The sequence below is a fragment of the Choloepus didactylus genome, chromosome 16, assembly GCF_015220235.1.
Source record: "Choloepus didactylus isolate mChoDid1 chromosome 16, mChoDid1.pri, whole genome shotgun sequence".
Lineage (NCBI taxonomy): Eukaryota > Metazoa > Chordata > Mammalia > Pilosa > Megalonychidae > Choloepus > Choloepus didactylus.
The window spans coordinates 51,988,669-52,007,650 of NC_051322.1; the positions used below are offsets into that span (position 1 = coordinate 51,988,669).

Here is an 18,982-nt window from a genome sequence, read left to right on the forward strand (position 1 = left end):
CGGAGCCGGAGCGGAGCCTGCTTCACTGCCACCGCCGCCTTCTCTCTCTCTCTCTCTCTCTCTCTCTCTCTCTCTCTCTCTCTCTCTCTCTCTCTCTCTTACACACACACACACACACACACACACACACGCACGCCCCCTTCTCCCCCGCCCCCTCTCTCCCCCGCCCCTTCTCTCCCCCACCTCCTCCCCAGCCCCTTGATCTCTCGGTCTGTTTTATTACTCCTGGTGCGAGTCCCGCGGACTCCGCGGCCCGCTATTTGTCATCAGCTCTCTCTCCATTGGCGGGGAGAGGAAAGCAGCGGAGAAGGGGGTGGGGTGGGGAGGGGAAGGGAAGGGAAGGGGTGGAAACTGCCTGGAGCCGTCTCTTCGCGCTGCTGTTGGTGCCGCCGCTGCCGCCTCCGGCTCCTCGCTCGGCACCTCTCCGCCTCCATGAGCCGGATAGTGGGAGCGCCGCGGACCCTGCTGCCGCTGCTGGCGGCCTTACTCCAGGTACGTGGCTGTCCCCGCGGGCGGAGTGGGGCGGGTGGTGCCGGGTCCCTTTGTTCCCCGCGCCGCTGCGGGGCTGGGCTGCGCACCCAGGCAGGGAGTGCCGCACGGTGCGGCGGGGAGCTGCGCAGGCACGAGGCTCCGGCAGGCTCTGGGGCAGGGCTGGCGGGGCCAGCAGGTCTTCCTCCAGGAGAGGGCCGATCGGGGGCATCCTCTACAGCTCCTTCGGAGCCGGACAAGAGCGCAGGGGGTGTCCCCAAGCAGCAGAAGAGTGGGGCAGGGGATCGCCCTGGTTTTGCAGTTTTCTGCGCTTTTCACCTACCGCACTGCACTTTGCTCCAATTTTTTTGTTTATTTCTGTAGGAATGGGTCGGGAGTTTGCAGTAGGAATTCTCACTCTGGTGTCTTAGTTACGGGACTTGCCTCCACCCCACCCCACCCTGGCACCCGCGCGCCTCCCGGTGCCCAAGGGTTCCACTGTCCTATTGTCTTTATCCCAGCCCAGAATTGCCTCTTATTCTTGCTTTCTTGACTCACAGTTTTCTGCGTCAGTCCCACTTGGAAAGAATACCTCCTTCCCTTGCCCGGAGGGGTTTTTGCAGGCCGGCGTCTCAGCATCCAGCCCCTGGCCCTTCGAGCCCCTTATCCTGCCCGGCGGGGAGAAGTTCCGTTATTCGAGTTATTATTCCTTTTCCTTGGCCGGGCGAGCTTTGCCCTGCCTGCAGCCTGGGAGCGCTTTGGCCAAGAGCTTCCTGCACTTTTCACACCCTCGTGAAAGCGCTAAGCCTTTTTATTTTTGCAGTACAGGGAGGCTGCTCCGCGGCGGGAAGCACCTGCTCAAGCCAGGCTGGTCGCGGTGCCCTCCCCCTTCCGTGCTGCAGGTCCCCAGCCCGGCCGCTCAACTTTCCCGCGGCGTCCGGCCCGAGGATGCCCCAAGGTCCTTTCTGGCCCACTAGTCCGATCCCGGCAGGCGACGCCGCGCAGCGTCGCCTGCAACCCCAGCGGTGGGCAGGGAGCGTGCGGGGTCTCCAAATCGCACCCCCCCCCGCCCCGCGCGCGCGTGCGCGCGCGCGCGCGCGCACACACACACACACACACACACACACACACACAGACACACCTGCGGTGGGGTCTTGGAGCGGCTGCGGAAGAGGGGCGTGTCTGCCCTCGTCACCGGGCAGGGCCCGGGGGAAATCCGCCCGAGGAGGTCCTCTGCACACCACGAGTGGATAGGGTCAGCGAACAGGCTGGGAACATAGAAAAGTGCAAGAGCGGCTCGGAAGTGCAGCTGCTCTGGGGGCGGACCGGGTGGGGACAGATGGTGCGGATCGCCCCCATCCGTGGTCTTCACGGGTCAGGGCCTGCGGCCGCAGGGTGTGCTGCGGGCAAAGGTGGCGTGCGCGGGCGGGAGAGAGCCTGAGCCCGTAATCTCTGGAGCTTCCTCCCGCCACCCCCCTAGAGGGGTGTGGGCCGCGGTCGCGCGGAGCCCTGTCCATGGTGCGCCATGGTGCAGCGCTCTCGGCCCTGCCCAGTCCGGCCGGGCCCAGCCAGCTCCGCGCTCTCTTCCCGGTCGCGCTTCCCACTTGGCGGCTTTCTCCTTACCACTAGCTACTGGGCAGCCCAAGCCCAGGCGTTCCTTTCTGCTTTCTTGGGTTTCTCCTTTTGTTCTTTCCTCTCCCGCCGGTCTTTCTCCCTCCCCTTCCCCCACTGGCTAGAACTTCCTAGGCTTTTTCTTGACTGTGGGATTTTAGAACTATCAGACTAGACATTTTTGGCCTCTGCAGTTTGGGGAATTGGATGGAATTTCTTCTAACTTGGGGGAGGAGACCTGCCAGTCACTTGCTAACAAAAGTACCCCCTGTTATAAAACCGCCCTTTATTCTTGGAGTGCGCACTCATTCTTTCACCTCCTTCACTTCGTTTATTGTTTTTTCTTTAAAGAGGTTAGGCTGAAGGGGGAGAAGGAAAAACGGGGCTTCTTAAAGTGTTTGAAGTTAAGCGGAAGGCAGGGGTAGCTTAAGAGTCCTGTGTGCGTCAGATATTGTCTTTATTCTCTTTTTAACAAAGGAGTTACATAGATTGAAAAAATCTTGTTTTTACTGTTTGGACATCATTGAGTGGCCTTGTTTATTTACGAACCACTGAAAAATCCTCAGAATGTGAATCCAGCAGTGGGTGGTTTTCACTAACTTTTTGATCTGAAAGTAAGTTTTAATTGCACACTCAGTGCGCCACGGAGTGAGGACGGGAGGAGACCTTTGTTGGTTATTCCCACTATGGGATGGTATTTAAGTGTGCTATGACTGGAGCACTCCCCTTTCCTCTTTGCCCTGAAGTCCGGTTTGTATTTTGTAGGTCATTTTCTTTTATTCCTTAAGCCTGGTTTTAAAATACCACTTAAAAAGTCGAATAGAGCACTTATCTTTTCCATCGTATATTCTTTCTCAGTTTCTTGTATATTGATTTTGCCCTTTATAAACCTTTATGAAAGGGGAAATTATAACTTTGTCGTCAAGTTATTTGGCAGTCTCCTAATTGATGAGGGCAAGTCAAGCAGTAACATTGAGTGGTTTGAAAGGTCACCAGGAGTGGAAGCAGAACAGTTTATGCAACCTGAGTTTTCGGGTCATGTGTGCCAGCCATGTGGATTGTACAACTGAGATTAGAAATGACTTTGTGCTAATGGTATGCTTTACACACCAGAACAGCAGAGATCTGTCTGCAAGGGGAAAGTGCCTCTCTGCAGTCATCTGCAGCTAAAACTCTAGTTTTCTCAGGCCAGACTAAGCCAGCCAAGTGTTTAAGAAAAGAGAATGTGTAGGTTATTCGTGTAGAAACGGAGCAACCGTATTTTTTTCAGACTAGTTAAAAGAGGAGTGATTGAATATTGAAAGAAGGCTCTGTGTTGTTGACTCTGTGTTCCTTGTTTTACTTTGGGAGATTCTTTATTAGCTGAGTTATTCTGCTACCTAGAGTTGCATAATTCTAGTCAGCTATTCATCTTATGATATACAACTGCAAGGTTTTTCCTTTATTCTTCTGCATATTAATTTAAGGTGTTAGTAGCAAAAAAAAAAAGACAAATTGAGCATTAAACTTTACTGAGCAAGAGATGTAATACTTAAGTCACAGAATTATGGCAAGGTTTCTTTTAAAATTATATAAGTGGTTTTCAGATCCTTAAATAGGCTTATCTTTAGGAGAAAAAAGAAAGCAATTTTACTTTCACTACCCATTAGTAAGTACAGAATAGAAACCTGTATTGATTTTCTAGTTCCCATTTAATTGCATAGTTCTGTTGTTCTAATTTGGATATACTTATATTGGTTTATGAGACATCAAAGACATTACCTTAATGTTCATAAAAATTCTAGATTCTTTATCACATAGGTCCCTCTTTCAACTCTAGATGAATGATTTGAAAAAAACCTTAAGTGTTTTTCACCTATTAGGCATAGAATTTAAAGAGAATAATATTTAATACATTGAACATACATAAAAAAGAGAAGTTTTGCTTTATGATAGTCATTGTACATATAAAATACATGTATTTGTTCTCAGTATTTGATTTTCATGTGTTTTGTAATGTAAGTTCTTGTGGAAGTAAAGAGAATTAAGATTGTCTAAGTTTATTTTACCTATTGGATATAGTTTTGCATATGTTATTTTGTGACATGTGGTCATTATTAATAGTTGGTGCACTGCAAATGTGCTAGGTGTGATTTGAAAAATAACAATTCCTACATCCTAAAATATTTTGTAGGCATATATATATAACCTCAATTGCTAGTTTAGAATCTATGTGCAGAGTGCTTTTTAAGTTTCACAGTTTCATCCAAGTTTACCTCTGTCCTTTCTTCTAAAAGTTTGGACTGAGACTTTAAGAGAAAATTCTTTTTAGATTGTCCTTATTTTTTATATGTGGAGAAAGATTATTTTGGTGACAGAGTATTGCACCAAACTGTTCTTAATTTCCTTTTTCATTAAAAATCTTCAGTTCTTAAAACTGTTTTTGTGCTTCATTAAGCTTTAGCGTTATTAATCGAGGAATGTCAAGACTCAAAGCAACAGTTAATCTTGCTCTAAAATGACTCAAATTCTTATCCTGTTTTCAAATGGATATTCTCCAGTTAAAAGTGATTTTTTTTTTTATAGACAAATCAGGGCTGTTACTTAACAAGTGTAGCGTTTGGGTATATACTCTACTGTTTTGCCCAAGCTAACATTGTTCAAATATGTTCTTTTGGCTCAAATACAAAAAGTAATCAAGTTAAGCACTTGACAGTGATTTTCATCAACCATTAAAAAGTATGATACATTTGAAATTTGACTTGTGTCATTTGAATAAATGTTTCATCCCTGCTATCAGTACACCTTCTAGACCTAAGTATTTTCAAGTTGGGTTAGGAATTATAAGCTGAAACAATTTACACCAAGGAAACATTAGGTCTCACATTTCTGATTTTTCCTACTAAAAACTTACTTTAGTTTTAATTTCTCCACAAATTACATCAGTTAATATGTGCAGGTGCTGGTCTTTTTTTTTTTTTTTAACTAAAAATAGGTAAGTTTAAATTAACCATATTCATGCTGGGGAATAGGTAAATGCAGATGATATCTTCTCCACATATAAAGTGATTGACTTAACATAGGAAGAAGTCAGTTCAGAAGCTAAATGGGACCTTTTGAATTATTTGGACTAAGGTATTATGATTTGTGCTATAATAGTGTTTAAAAGGAAAATTTAGATTATACATAAATACTGCTGAGTTCTTATTCCTCTTTTACTCCCTGTAGCACCAAAGCTCTCCGTTGTCTGAGCTACCAACTGGACTTAACCTCACTGCATTGTTTTGCTGCCCTTAGGTTGATATGTGTGTGTGTGTGTGTGTGTGTGTGTGTGTGTGTATACACTTTCTACATGTGTGTCTTGCAGCAGTCACCACAGTTTGACATGAATTGTCAATAAATATGTGATTAATTACTTTGTATTGTCATCCAAGGTTGTTTGGGCACCAGGAGTCTACTTTGTTCCATGCAAATGAGTTGCCCTTGCAGAGTGTCAAGGGCAAGAGCTAGTGTTAAGGGCAGGAAACCTAGGGTTCAAATCTGGTCCAGATGTAGTATATTCTTTTAAAATCTCCTGACCTCATTTTCCTCAACAGTGAAATCTCAGTCCTGGTTGAATTAGTTGATATCTAAGGATTTTCTAGTTCTGTGATTCATGAGTCTGCTTAAAAGTATCTCCAATATACCTCTCTTTCTTTTATGTTCAAAGGCTTTGGAATGACTTTAATTTTCAAACTAAAAATGTGAGGATTTTCAGGTATTCAGAATAGTAGAATGCGATTTTGAGGCCTTATTAACAGTATTTTATCATATATGTTAGATTAGACGTTATCTGTATTTTTTACATCCTTGACCTTTAAACGTAATTTTTCTTCATTGATTATGCCTACCTTCACTACTAAAAGTAAACTAATTTTTGTTGTTGTTAGGCTTAAGGGAAAGTAAGTGTAACATTATTGAGAATAAAGATGAATCATCTTATTACTTTTACACTTTCATGTTTCTTTGAGAGAGAGAGAGAAGATGGTCTCCATGAAAACCATTGAATTGAGTGATCTAGGCCGGCTTTAAAAATATAGTCCTTTGACCTTAGCAAGTCCTTCTCTAGTTATTTTCCTATAGTTAGGTCAGTATCCATGATGTACACATAATATATAGAGAGAGAAGTAGATAGAAAGATAAATACTCATTGAAGATATATATTCATTGAAGCATTGTTTATAATTACAAAAGATTGGGATAAACTGAAATTCCATCAGTAGGAACTGATTAGACAGATTATGATGTACTGTGCTGCCAGATTTGAGAATCCCTGGTGTGTGGAACAAAACGTGTTAGTTCTACTAGTTTCGGTTCAAGAGAATGATTGCTGAACCACCCTATGTTATTGGGGCAGCCATGCACCTAGAAGAGCTACAGTGAAAGAGAGGTAAAGATAATCAGTGGGACTTGAAGTCTTGTGAATGAAAATAAATCAGACAAAGATCATAGATATAAGATATAATTTATAGAAGATAGAAACTTATAGAAGAATAGAAAATCAAGCAGAGTAGAGATAAGATGAAAACAACCTAAACTATCACAAAACAACCTAAAGTTGTTATTCGGATTGAGCTGTAAGTAGGTTGAAAAGAAAGTTGGCTACATTAATAGGTAGCTAAATAATGGATTAGTTTCCAGATTGACATCATGGAAGATGAGCACGTGTGCTGAGTTATCTGTGCCTGAGAGGTTGTGCTAATTGGTTAAAACATTGTGGTATTTCTTACATTCTCTTGAATGGTTGGCTCTTTCATGTTTCATCTGTTTTGAAACTGAAACTATGGCCTAAGGTAGACATAACTGGTGTCTAGAATTTGTGAGATGGAACATTTAGTACAGGAATTGGGTGTACCGGTCTTCTGCATTTTAACTTGGGTTTGTCACAGTAACATTGGGAGAATTAACTGTGTAAAGCTTTTAAAATAACTTGAGCTACTTAAAAGAAAATGCTATAATACATGTAATTTGGCATTCACAATAGAGTAACTTGGAGAGATGTTTGATCTATGAGGTTTTCTTTCCCAAATTATGCCTACCTATAATAAAAATAAATGAATAAAAACTGGAGTGATAGTGTATTTTTATACCACCATATATTGTAATTGAAATATTGGTTCTTGGTCAAATATACTTAAATATCATAATGTAAAACTTTTATACCCAGATTTTTTTCCCATTCTAATATATTATTTAAGATTTTAGTTAGATTAAAGAGTTAGTCTTTTTTTTTTTTTTTTTAAAGTAAATCAAAGGGTGCATAATTGTGCATAATTGTGAAGCTTTTTATGCCAGGACTTACTGGAACTAGGTATGTAAAATGACTATTTTTCCCTCCTTATATAGGGAAAAAATTGAGTTTATTCAACTTTATTCTGCCTCAATAAATATTGAACTTTTGTGTTACTGTTTTTAGAAAGCATTGGAAGGATTACCCTTTTCAGTTTTTTCAGCATCCACAGTTTTGTGACATTTCACAGTTTATTTTCAGTGATTGTCATTAGATCATTCAGAAGAGCAAAAAGATCCGAGAAAACCAGTGAAACTTTAGATATTAGCTGCCACCTCTTCAAATCTTCTTTTTAAGCTAACGGTAGTTAATATTAAACAAACCTTACAAATTAAATATTTGTAATTTCAAAGGACAATTGCACGGTGGCTTTGGGCCAGGCATTGTTCTAGGAACTTTTCATGTTGCTGCAAGTTAATTTTATTTCTGTAACCCTTTTAGATAGGTACTGTTTTTGAGATGATGAGACTGGAACTCAGGTGTTTTGATGATGAGAGTCCAGAATAAAACCATATCTGGTACTCAAATCGAGCTCAATTCCAAAGCACATGATTTTTTCCTCTACAAGGCTGCTACTCTTTTAATACGACCCTGAGGAATGAATATAGCATCAGAGAGGAAGCTCAGTTCCTCTCTATTGAGTTTATATGATTTTTTTTTTACAGGTATCTTTTGAGTTGCACTCTCTGTTTAAGTTTTGGCCTTAAATATTTTACTTGATTTTGGAATCTGATGCCAAAATTTAGTGTTTGGCTAGGATTTTTATTTATTTATTTTTGATATATTCTATTGGAGAAAAAAGAAAAAAAACCTTGGGGGAAGAATTCATAGTCAGTTGTACTATGTTTTTCACATAGCCTTGACAGTTAAGTAATATACTAGTAAGAGCTCAAAAAAATAATTTTTTGAGTGCATTCTGCAACTTAAAATACTCCTTAAAAGCCTAGAAACTCTCTGGCTACTCATGCTTTTATTTTTTTTTATTTTTTTTTATTTTTTGACCCTGCATTTTTCCCCCATGATCTTTACTGTGAAAAAAATTCAAGAGATTCTGTCACTAAGTTTTGAAGTGTTTTGATGCCACAACGTCTGTATTTGGATAGTTTGAATTACTTTTTTTATTCCAAAAATAAATTTATTTGGCATCTTTTAAAAATACATATTCCATGTCTCGATAGGACGGACCTACACTGCGAACAGGTTCCTTTGAGTATTTTGTAGAGTAATTGAATACAGATACTGATTTGTTTGCTGCAGAGAAAGCCTAGAACTATTTTGTTTGTAACTTGACCTGTCATCAGTGGGTGGATACACATGGCTTTGACTGTAATCTTGAACAAAATGTCTTGTTACTTGGTTGGGGAACTATTAAGTGAGCTCTGAAATAACTGACTAAAAAACCATCAATTTTATTAAGTTCAAAGGGGATATGATATAATCCACTCCCTCTGCTGACACATAAATCTTTAGTGAGCTAGAGACTGTGACCATTTTAATTTTTTTTTTCTTTTGTTGTCTTAATTGGTTAACACAAAGGTTCAAAGTCTGAAGTTCATTCTTTATGGCTTTCTGGTCCAGTAAATAAAGAAAAGTGGGTTTTGTGTAGCCAAAATATTAGCTTTTGCAGCTCCTTTGGCACCTACCCCTGATAGTCTATCTGGTGCCAACATCTCCAAGGTTGGCTTCTAATGTCTTGCTTCCTCATATTATATTTCACGGAATTCAAAATTCAAATTATGGCACGTGCATGCACACACACACTTTATGAAAGTATAAAATGCACACAGGAAAGTGCACATATAAGTGTACAGCTTGATTAATGTTCATAAACCGAACATATAATTTAATCAGCAGCCAGATCAAGACACAGCATTACTAGCACCCAGGAGACCCCCTACCAATCTTTAGCTGTCCCCCCAGTAGTAACCACTTATTTGACTTCAGCATGGAGTAGTTTTGCTTATTTTTGTACTTTATGTAAATGAAATCATACAGTATATTATGTGTCTGGAATCTTCCGCCCTATTTGTAGAATCCATATGTTTATGTCATAAATGTTTTTAATAATTGTGAGTACAAAAGACTCAAGGACACTATAGATGTATTAGGGAAGTTAAGAAAGTTCAAAATTGATAAGAGAGGAGAGATTGATTCTTTCATTTCAGCAAAAGGTCACTTGCATGTTTATAATGTCCAGCCTTGGAATGTCTTTTGTGGGCTTTGCTACTCTGATGCCTTTTTTCTATAATTCTAGTAATGTTGGGAATATTGCTTCAGCCCAAAGCAGAAGACATTTGGGATTCAGTAATTTATAACTTCTCTTGCCCTTACCTTTATCAGAAGGAAGGTGAAGTTAAGGAGCTAAGTGTCTTTTTGACCTGAAGTCTTGAAGGTTTGGGGGGTTAGCAGATTCTAATCTTTCTAGTGATGTTTAATACCTTGTCTGAGCTTACTAGTGACCCACTTCTCAATAAGGCCCTGTACACATTTCTTTTTAATTTAAAAAAGTTTAAACCTTATTATTAAATGGAACAAAATGCTAGTTTTCCAGTTGTGCAGTATGTATTCAGGTACAGTTAACCCCCTTTGTTGGTGTGTGTGTGTGTGTGTGTGTAGCTTTTTTAAAGATTCCACAGGTTGTCATGAGGGTTGCCAGCTAGTCCCAAGATCTTCATTTCAAGAGACTGTTTCCCTCCATTTACAATGGTTGTTTAGTAGATATACATGCTTATGTACAAGATATAACTTGTAAGTGGAGAGTTCCAAGCATCATAATGAGGACTAAGGAAAGAAATTCCATAAGTAATTGCTCACTAAGGATTTGTTTGCTTCAAGGCTACTCATTAATTTATGTTCTTAACACATGTGAACCTTATTTTACAATATTTAAGAAAAAATTGTTCTCTTTGTGTCGCCTTAGTTTATTAATAAATAATTAGTATCTTACTTGCTTTGACCCCTACATGTTTTTCTACCCAGTGAGTAATTGTTTACCTATAATGTTTGTGTTTTCAGCATTAAAGTTTATTTATGGTTCTGTCTTTTCTGTTTGACGGATGACTAAGAACATTTGGGGAGAGTATCATAACCATTGATTTAATTTACAAATTGATTTAGCCTTATGTACCTTGTAAATGAAAATGAGTATATATATATATATATATATATATATATATATATATATATATATGTGTGTATGTGTATATATATATGTGTGTGTGTAAATGTATTTCTTTTTTCTCTTTTCATTTATAGATTTATTAGTTTAAAGAGGCAGGGTGGCTTAGTAGTTGAGAATGAGGACTCTAGAGCCAGACTACCTGTGTTCGTGTCCTGCCTCTGACACTTGCTTGTTGTGTGAACTTGGATGAGATACTTGACATTTCTGTCCCTCAGTATCCCCATTTGTAAAGTGGGGATAATGCATATTATCTATCATAAGGCTGTTTTGCAGAAGAGTTGGGTTAATATACATAACTCACTTACAGTGCAAGAGGCAAGTGCTGCTAGCCTTGCCCAGGTCTTCCTTTCTTCTTTGATAATAGTAGTTTTGTAGTAAGTTTTAATCCCTGGTGGGCAATTTTTCTGTTACTGTTTACTGGAAGATTTGGGAGGCATAATCATTACCAGTGTTTTACAGCAACACAATTAGGGATGATTTAATTATTTGAATGAGTTCTGAGCACTCGATGTGTGCAAAGCTTTGTTCAATATTATAGCCAGGTAGTATGTATCTCACCTGGACTACTTCCAGTGCTTCTTCGACCACTCTTGGAAGCCGCAGTTGAAGGGCAAGTATTCTAACATTCTTGCTTAAATTCTAACAGATGTTTGCTAGGCTGATCCAGTTTCACTGTTTTTATAACAAGGGAAAGGAATTGATGTGTATAGATTGTTACGCTGCCAGTGATTTGATTTGGGACCAACAGGGAACCAGACAGGAGCTATTCTTGTGTCTTCTCCCAGGTCTGTCCCTTGCTTCTTTGATTTAATTCTCTAATGTCCTGGCATGGGCCCAGGTACTCTGTGTGTGTGTGTGTGTGTGTGTGTGTGTGTGTGTGTGTGCATGCACACGCATATGTGTTTTGAGACTAGCTTGGAACCAGAGTTAGTCTCTGAACACTTTCAACATGATGCTGAGGACTCAGTAGAGGAGAGGGTTGAGTGTAATGATATTATATGGGTTGTTTACCAGCGCAGAATCTGCGAAAAGCAGAGGGAAGGTAGAGTCATTGTTTTCATAGATGCTGGAGACTTATTGACAGTTTACTGCAAGAAATGCTGCTTTTGACTCAGTATCATTCTATCCAAATAATAACTTATTGTAGTCATTTCTATGTGCCAGACACTGTTCTAAGCACTTTACATGCACTAATTCTTTTAATTCCTAATACACACACACACACACACACACACACACACACACACACCCCCTCATGTTACACATGAGGACATCAAAGCACGGAGAAGTTAGCTAAGGTGTCCAATGTTATTTTGTGAAGTGGCAGAGCTGGGATTCACATGTGAGCAACCTCATGTCAGAGTCTGTGTTTCTAGGTTTATTAATTTGAATGCAGGTAAAAAAACTAAGGCATGATTGGCATCCATTTCTATTGTGTGTGTGTGTGTGTGTGTGTATATATATATTTATGTATATATATATGTATAGAGAGAGAGAAGTTTTTAAAAAAGTTTTTATTGTAAAATGTGGTGCATATATATGAGCATATAAAGCATATATGTATATGTACAGTTAAAGAATAATTAGAGTATAAGGTACACCAGTATAACCACCAGCCAGGTTAAGGAATAGAATATTGCTAGTATCTTGGAAGGTTCCATTGTACCTCTCCCATTCACCTCCTTCTTCCAGAGATAACCACTGTCCTGATGTTTCTAGTAATTATTCATTGCTTTTCCTTACAGCTTTACCATATATTTAGAGAGTTGTTTTATATATATGTGTATATCATGCATGTATGTATAAATGTATCTCATGTACATTCCCTTTTTTTATGATTTGCTTCTGCTGAGCATTATGTCTGTAAGATGCGTTCACATTGAGCCATGTGGCTATTGTTCATTTTTACTGCTGTAGAGCATTTCATACTATCAGTATGGTATAATTTACTTATTCATTTTATTGTTGATGGACCCGTGTGTGTGGTTTCAGATTTTTGCTGCCATGAACATTCCTCTGCATGTCATCTGGGGCATAAATGCCAGAGATATTCTCGGACTGTGCTTCCCAAACCTTAGCTGCTTAGGAGTCACTGGGAAGCTGGTTAAAATGTAGATTCCTGGCCCCACCCCTTGATTTAGTAAGTCTGCAGTGGGACCTGAGAATTTGCATTTTTAGCAAGCTCCCAGGTGATGCAGATGCTGGTCTTGTCTGGGAAGTGTACCACTGAGTCATACTGCTGGATTGTAGGCCATGTGCACATTCAACTTTACTAGCTCATACAAGAGTATTTTCTAAACTAGTCACCAGCGCTATGTATATATTTTTGTTTTTCCATCACTTTTAGAATACTTGTAGTCTCACTCAAGTAGGCTGCATAATGACATCTCATTGCGGTTTTGATTTGCATGTCTTTGGTTACTAACAAGGTCGAGAATGTTTTCACATGTGTTTTGGGCTTTTCTTCTTCAGCAAAATGTCTGTATGAAAACCAGTCTTTTCAATGAGGATTGTAACTTGTCTGTGGCGTGGCCTTGCTGTTCACTGCCCATTGCCCTTGCCTAACACTTTCAGTCATGGCTCACATGAAGGTGTGTTTCCAAGGATTTCTGAAAGCTGACTCGTGATTAAATCTAATATTTGGTGAATTCTTACTATGTGCCAGGCCAAGTGCTTCACCTGCATTCTCTAGTTTAATCCTCACATTAGTTCCCAAACAGAGATTGGCAATATTATTCTCTGTTTTACAGATGTCAGAATGAGCCTGGCTTAAACCATTTACCCAAAAGTAGCTCTCTAGTAGGTAACAGATCCGGGCTTGAACAGTGCAGTGCCTCTCTGGACCCAACTCGGCTAGTTCCTTAGAAGGCTGCAAGAGTGGATGCAGCGAGAGCAGGACTCCTCTATTCAAGACTTTGCAACCTGGTGGAACATGTAGACTTCAGAGTGAGGAGTTCACGGATCACAGTTGGAGGAAGCAAAATTTGGGCCCTTTGAATGGGAAAATCTTAACATTGAGCCAGATGCAGGATCCAGGGGATTTCAATGGCCAGATGACCCCTTGGTGGTGACTTAGAGAGGCAGATATCTGGTTGACAGTTCTGTGGATTGCCTTGTTTCTCCTGACCTCAGGCCACCTTGGCCCAGGCTCTCCTTGCCTCTTATTCCAGAGGTTAAAGTGCCTTCCTGTTAGTAGTGCTTGGGCTTCCCCTCTGCACTTCAGGGGTCTCCATTGTCTGCTCTCAGACCCTCAGCGAGGAACCGTCCTAGTGGGATTGTGGCACTCCTGCCCGTATAGCATGTTATTTGTCCTGACTTCCTTTTGATCTTTTCATCTTGATCTTTGAGTGTCAAGACTTTCTCGGAAATTTTAGTGTCTTTAAAGGGACCTAATAAATAGCACCTCTCACCTGTACAAGTTTTGGACAAATATAAAATAAAACCAAAGAGCCAGGAGGTAGAGAACCAAAAAACCACTTTTATTACTGGTCAAAACTAGGTTGGGGAATGTGGCTTAAATGTACTGGATCTCAGAATTATCTCCCCCTCACCTCCCATCTTGCTGGGATCCTGTCCCTGTCGGACTCACAGCATAACAATATGTGCACTCTTTAGGCAGGCTGGCTTCCAAGAGGAAAGAGTTGATAGGGGACAGGACTCTTTATGCCCACTTGTTTCATCCAAACTCACTAGAGAGGTCAGGAGTGTTATTGCCAGTGTAGCTCCCTCTGCAGGGAGGGAGGGAATTGGGCTCCACTCTGAGTTAACCACTGAGTCTATGTCACATCCTTAACCATCAAGTGTATGCTCACCCAAAAGTGTGGCAGTCCTCAGATGGGGAGATGGGCATTCTGTCAGGACTGACTCGTTCCCAAACACGTGAAGCCTTAGAAGATCTAGAGCTTTACGTTTTAAAGATTCCTGAACCTACCAGGACAAGGCAGATGATCACAGCAATAGTTGCACTCCCTTCAAGTTTAGAAAGTAAACCAATCCCGCCCCTGGAAGAGTTATCCCAGGTGCAGTTATGTTCCCAGAGCCTGTCCAAGGTGTTCCAAAGACCATAATCAAGTAACGGAGAGCCAGTGATCCCAGAATGAAGGCCTGACGAGGGGAGGGGTCATTCTCCTTTTTAGCCTTTCCCAGATGCTAGTCCATCTAAGCCTCTCATCTATAATCTGTGACCTCTGAACTAAATACAGAGTCCAAAGGGGAAACAGAAACATAAAGGTGATATTGAATGTGCTGGATAAAAAGAAAAATGCTGGAGAAAAAGACTGGGATTGCCACCACTGGACATTTCTAAGCCTTGCAAGTAGGTAACAATGCCTCACATGTCAGTTTTCTAGGGTAAAAACAAAAAACAAACACGACAGTATCATGGGTAGATTTGCCTGTCACCCCCCACCACCATTGCCAGGTGGTAGATACACAGATAGAGCTAAATTTAGCCTTCCCTTGAAACTCTTTCAGTTTGTAACCAGTACCTTCAAAACCTCCTGCTCTGCCCTTCCTCTGGTGCCTCTCGCGTCTGTCACCTGTGTGAGCTCTGTTTGGGGGGTGAGCCAGGAACTCTGTTTCTTGGGATCAGGTGTTTTCAGTCATTGCCACATTGGCTCTTTCTGGGCACCCTCTGTGGGGTTCCTTTGGCTGAAGGAGCCCGTCCCCGAGGGAAGTCTTCTCCCTCATGTATAAAGACCGGTCCAGACCGCTTGGTAGAAGCTGGCCCCGAGCCTGTGATCAAACTGAGAAAATCCAAGATGTGCCCTCCTGGGCTCTGTGGAATTTGAGGCAACTAAGCCAGTGCTGCCCTCGCAGGCCCGTCACTAATAATTTAAGGAGGGAACATCAGTCTTGAACTCGTTGTTTAGAAATAGCAAGCAGTGTTCTGCTCACAAGCCACTGGGCAGTGTATGTTAAAGTTCCTCCCCGTTTCTGAGCCTCCGCTGCCTCTGCTTGCCCAGGTTTGGGGCCCATGGCTCCTCTGGATGCCCCAGGCTGCCTCGGATTCTTGCTAAGACCAGTGCCTGTGTTGATCCAGGCAAGGCTGCACCCTGAAGTGTTCACCATTCTAAGGCCTCTGTGAGTCCTGTCTCTTTTCTGGGACCCTTGGCCTATGGCCTTTCCAGAGGTCCACTGCCTGTGCTTGGATTGAGACCCTAACTCCATGGAAATGCCCCCTTTCCTGGAGAAGAAGCTGACATAAGTTGTGGTCACTCATCAAGATCAAAATACCCTGTGGTTTGGGAATGAAAACCTCTGTATGTTAAAAGTCTTCTGCTCAACTATAAAATCCAGCTACACTGCATGATAAAGGCTGCAAATCACCAAGTTTAAAAACCATGCAGGGGAACTTTCCAGAACGCTCGGTGAGAGGTGGAGGAGTGGCGGCTGCCCGAGCCGCACACAGCAACACGCTCCTTCCCATTCCCCTTCACTGGCCTCAGCCTGCTCACTGGCTGTAGAAAATGGTGAAAGAAACCACTTATTATGATGTTTTGGGGGTCAAACCTAATGCCATCCAAGAAGAGTTGAAAAAGGCTTACAGGAAACCAGCTTTGAAATACCACCCTGATAAGAACCCAAATGAAGGAGAGAAGTTTAAACTGATTTCTCAAGCTTATAAAGAGCTCTCTGATGCAAAGAAAAGAAAATTATATGACAAAGGAGGAGAACAGGCCATCAAAGAGGGTGGAGCAAGTGGGGATTTGGGCTCCTGCATGGACATATTTGGTATGTTTTTGGAGGTGGTGGAAGCATGCAGAGGGAAAGGAGAGGTAAAAATGTTGTACATCAGCCCTCAGTAACCTTGGAAGATTTATATAATGGTGCAGCAAGAAAACTAGCTCTACAAAAGAATGTGATTTGCAACAAATGTGAAGGCCAAGGTGGTAAGAAAGGAGCAGTAGAATGTTGTCCCAATTGCTGAGGTACTGGAATGCAAATAAGAATTCATTAGATAAGGCCTGTAATGGTTCAGTAAATTCAGTCTGTGTGTATGGAGTTCCAGGGCCACGGGGAATGGATCAGTCCTAAAGATAGATGCAAAAGTTGCAATGGAAGGAAACTAGTTTGAGAGAAGATTCTAGAAGTTCATATTGACAAAGGCATGAAAGATGGCCAAAAGATAACATTCCATGGTGAAGGAGACCAAGAGCCAGGACTGGACTGTTTTAGATCAGAAGGATCATTCTGGTTTTACTCAGTGAGGAGAAGCCCTTCTCGTGTGTGGACATACAGCTGGGTGAAGCATTGTGTGGCTTCCAAAAGCCAATGTCCACTCTTGACAGCCAAACCATAGTTGTCACCTCTCATCTAGGTCAGATTGTCAAGCATGGAGACATCAAGTGTGTGCTAAATGAAGACATGCCAGTTTATCGTAGGCCACATGAAAAGGGTTGCCTCATCATCGAATTTAAGATAAACTTTCATGAGAATGGCTTTCTCTCTCCTGATAAGCTGTCTTTGCTGGAAAAGCTCCTATTCTGAAAGGAGAGAAGTAGAAGAAACTGATGAAATGGATCAGGTAGAACCGGTGGACTTCGATGCCAGTCAGGAAAGATGGCACCATTACAATGAAGAAGCATGTGAGGATGATGAACATCACCCCACAGGTGTATGCAGTGTCAAACCTTTTAGTGGGGTCAGTGAAGAACACTCAGTACCGACATTTTATATGCAGTCATGAATAAATGAAGGACTGTAATCATAATATACTCACTTCTTGCTATTGTTTTTGTTTTAATATTCAACTGTAATAGTGTTTTAAAAGTTAAATGAAGAATAAACTCAAATATAAAAGCTAAAAAAGATAAATAAATGAAAACCATGTGAGGCCTGGGAAAAGCTCCCCTTCTGCCCCACCAGAATCCCAGTCCCTCTGTAAGTATTTTGTTCCCCAGTATCGGACTCCCTTTTATTTCTCAAGCTTCCCAGCTAGTACACCGAATGCCTCAGTCTTTGAAAGGCCCTCTCTCCCCTGCCAGATTTCTGAACCAAGTGAAGTAGAAGCTAAGAGTCAGCAGGTAAAAGAGAACAGAAAGGAAAATATCACTATGGTCCCACTAAGTGCTGGGCTGGAGGTCGTGACTTTTATCTGTGGTCACAACTGCTTTCTAATACTGAATTCCAGAATTCAGACAGACATACCTACCCAGTTGCAGATAATAATAGAACCCCCTCTCTAAATGCTGCAGGGGTTCTGCAAACTCCCAGCAGGGAAATTACATCACCGCATTTGCTTTGTCAGGGCCTGACAACTCCCAGGCGGGTGGAGCAGGGAAGGGGCCTGGGCACCAGCTGTCCAGTTCTTTCACATGCAGCCTTCAGATAAATTCAGTCCATCCGTGTTTTCTCTAGGGCAGCAGTTCAAAGGCTTTTTGGTCTCAGGACCTTTTGACACTCTTAAAAATTTGGGGGGACCCCAGAGAGCATTTGTACATGTTGGTACTATCTATCAGTATTCACCATATTAAAAATTAAACTGAGAAAATTTTCAAATATGTATTTATTTATTCATCTAAAAAATAGTAAAACCATTGCATGTATAACATAGATATACATTTTTATGAAAAATAGTGTTTTCCCAAAAAATTGTGGCAAGAACACCATTGAGTTTTTACATTTTTACAAGTTTCCTTAATGTCTGTTTTAATAGAAGACAGCTGGTTTCTCCTATCTGCTTCTGCATTCATTTCTTTGAAATATTGCCCATCATGTAACTTTTGGAAAACTCCACAGTATGCTTATGAGAAAATGAGAGTGTGAAAGGCAAATAATGTTTTATTATATTGTGGAAATAGTTTTACTTTTGCAGATCCCTTCAAAGGTTTTAGTGGATACCCAGGGTTCCTAGACCACACTTTGGAAATCACTATTTTGGGGCTGACTGGTGGAGTAGAAAGAGGTCAGGTATTATAGATAGTAGGGTTCTTCCCACATAAAAAGAAATATTAGGAGAGGGGGATAACATCCCCTAACCAAACTTAAATCACTCATGATATCCATGGTTGGGTAGTGCTAGACTTTGCCCCTTGAGTGGAAGCTGGAACTGACCATGTTAGTTTTATACCCTCTCTGTTTGCCTGCAGGACTTTGTATTGCCTGATCTGTTAGAACACCGCTGGGCAGGGCATTGTTTGAAGAACAAATTCAGGACTATATACTCCTACATACCGATATTCCCCTCTGTACACTACAGTGCTCTTCTGGAGCTGTGTTATAAATTCTGTTTTCTCACAACAAAAATCTTATAATTGGGTTGTGTTGATCTTATCAAGGACTCAGAATTAGATAAATCATTACCATGGCCAGCTATTTAAATTAAATCTAAGTATGGGAACTGTAAACAATGTTAACTATTTCAAAAAAAAAACCCGTTGTATGAAAAGGGCCTGAGTGTATATGAGCACAAA

The 18,982-nt window shown here is 41.3% G+C and overlaps 1 protein-coding gene and 1 pseudogene across 1 annotated transcript in view; both read left to right on the top strand.

The window, feature by feature from the left end:
* The first annotated feature begins 343 nt into the window (after positions 1-343).
* The window catches only part of CDH2 (cadherin 2), a 219,932-nt gene continuing 201,293 nt past the window's right edge, over positions 344-18,982 (top strand). Inside the window, exon 1 of the mRNA XM_037805908.1 lies at positions 344-492. Within this exon, the coding sequence (XP_037661836.1) occupies positions 433-492 (60 nt within the window). The 5' untranslated portion in view covers positions 344-432. The remainder of the gene's footprint in view (positions 493-18,982) is intronic.
* Positions 16,037-17,256, top strand: LOC119511854 (annotated as a pseudogene).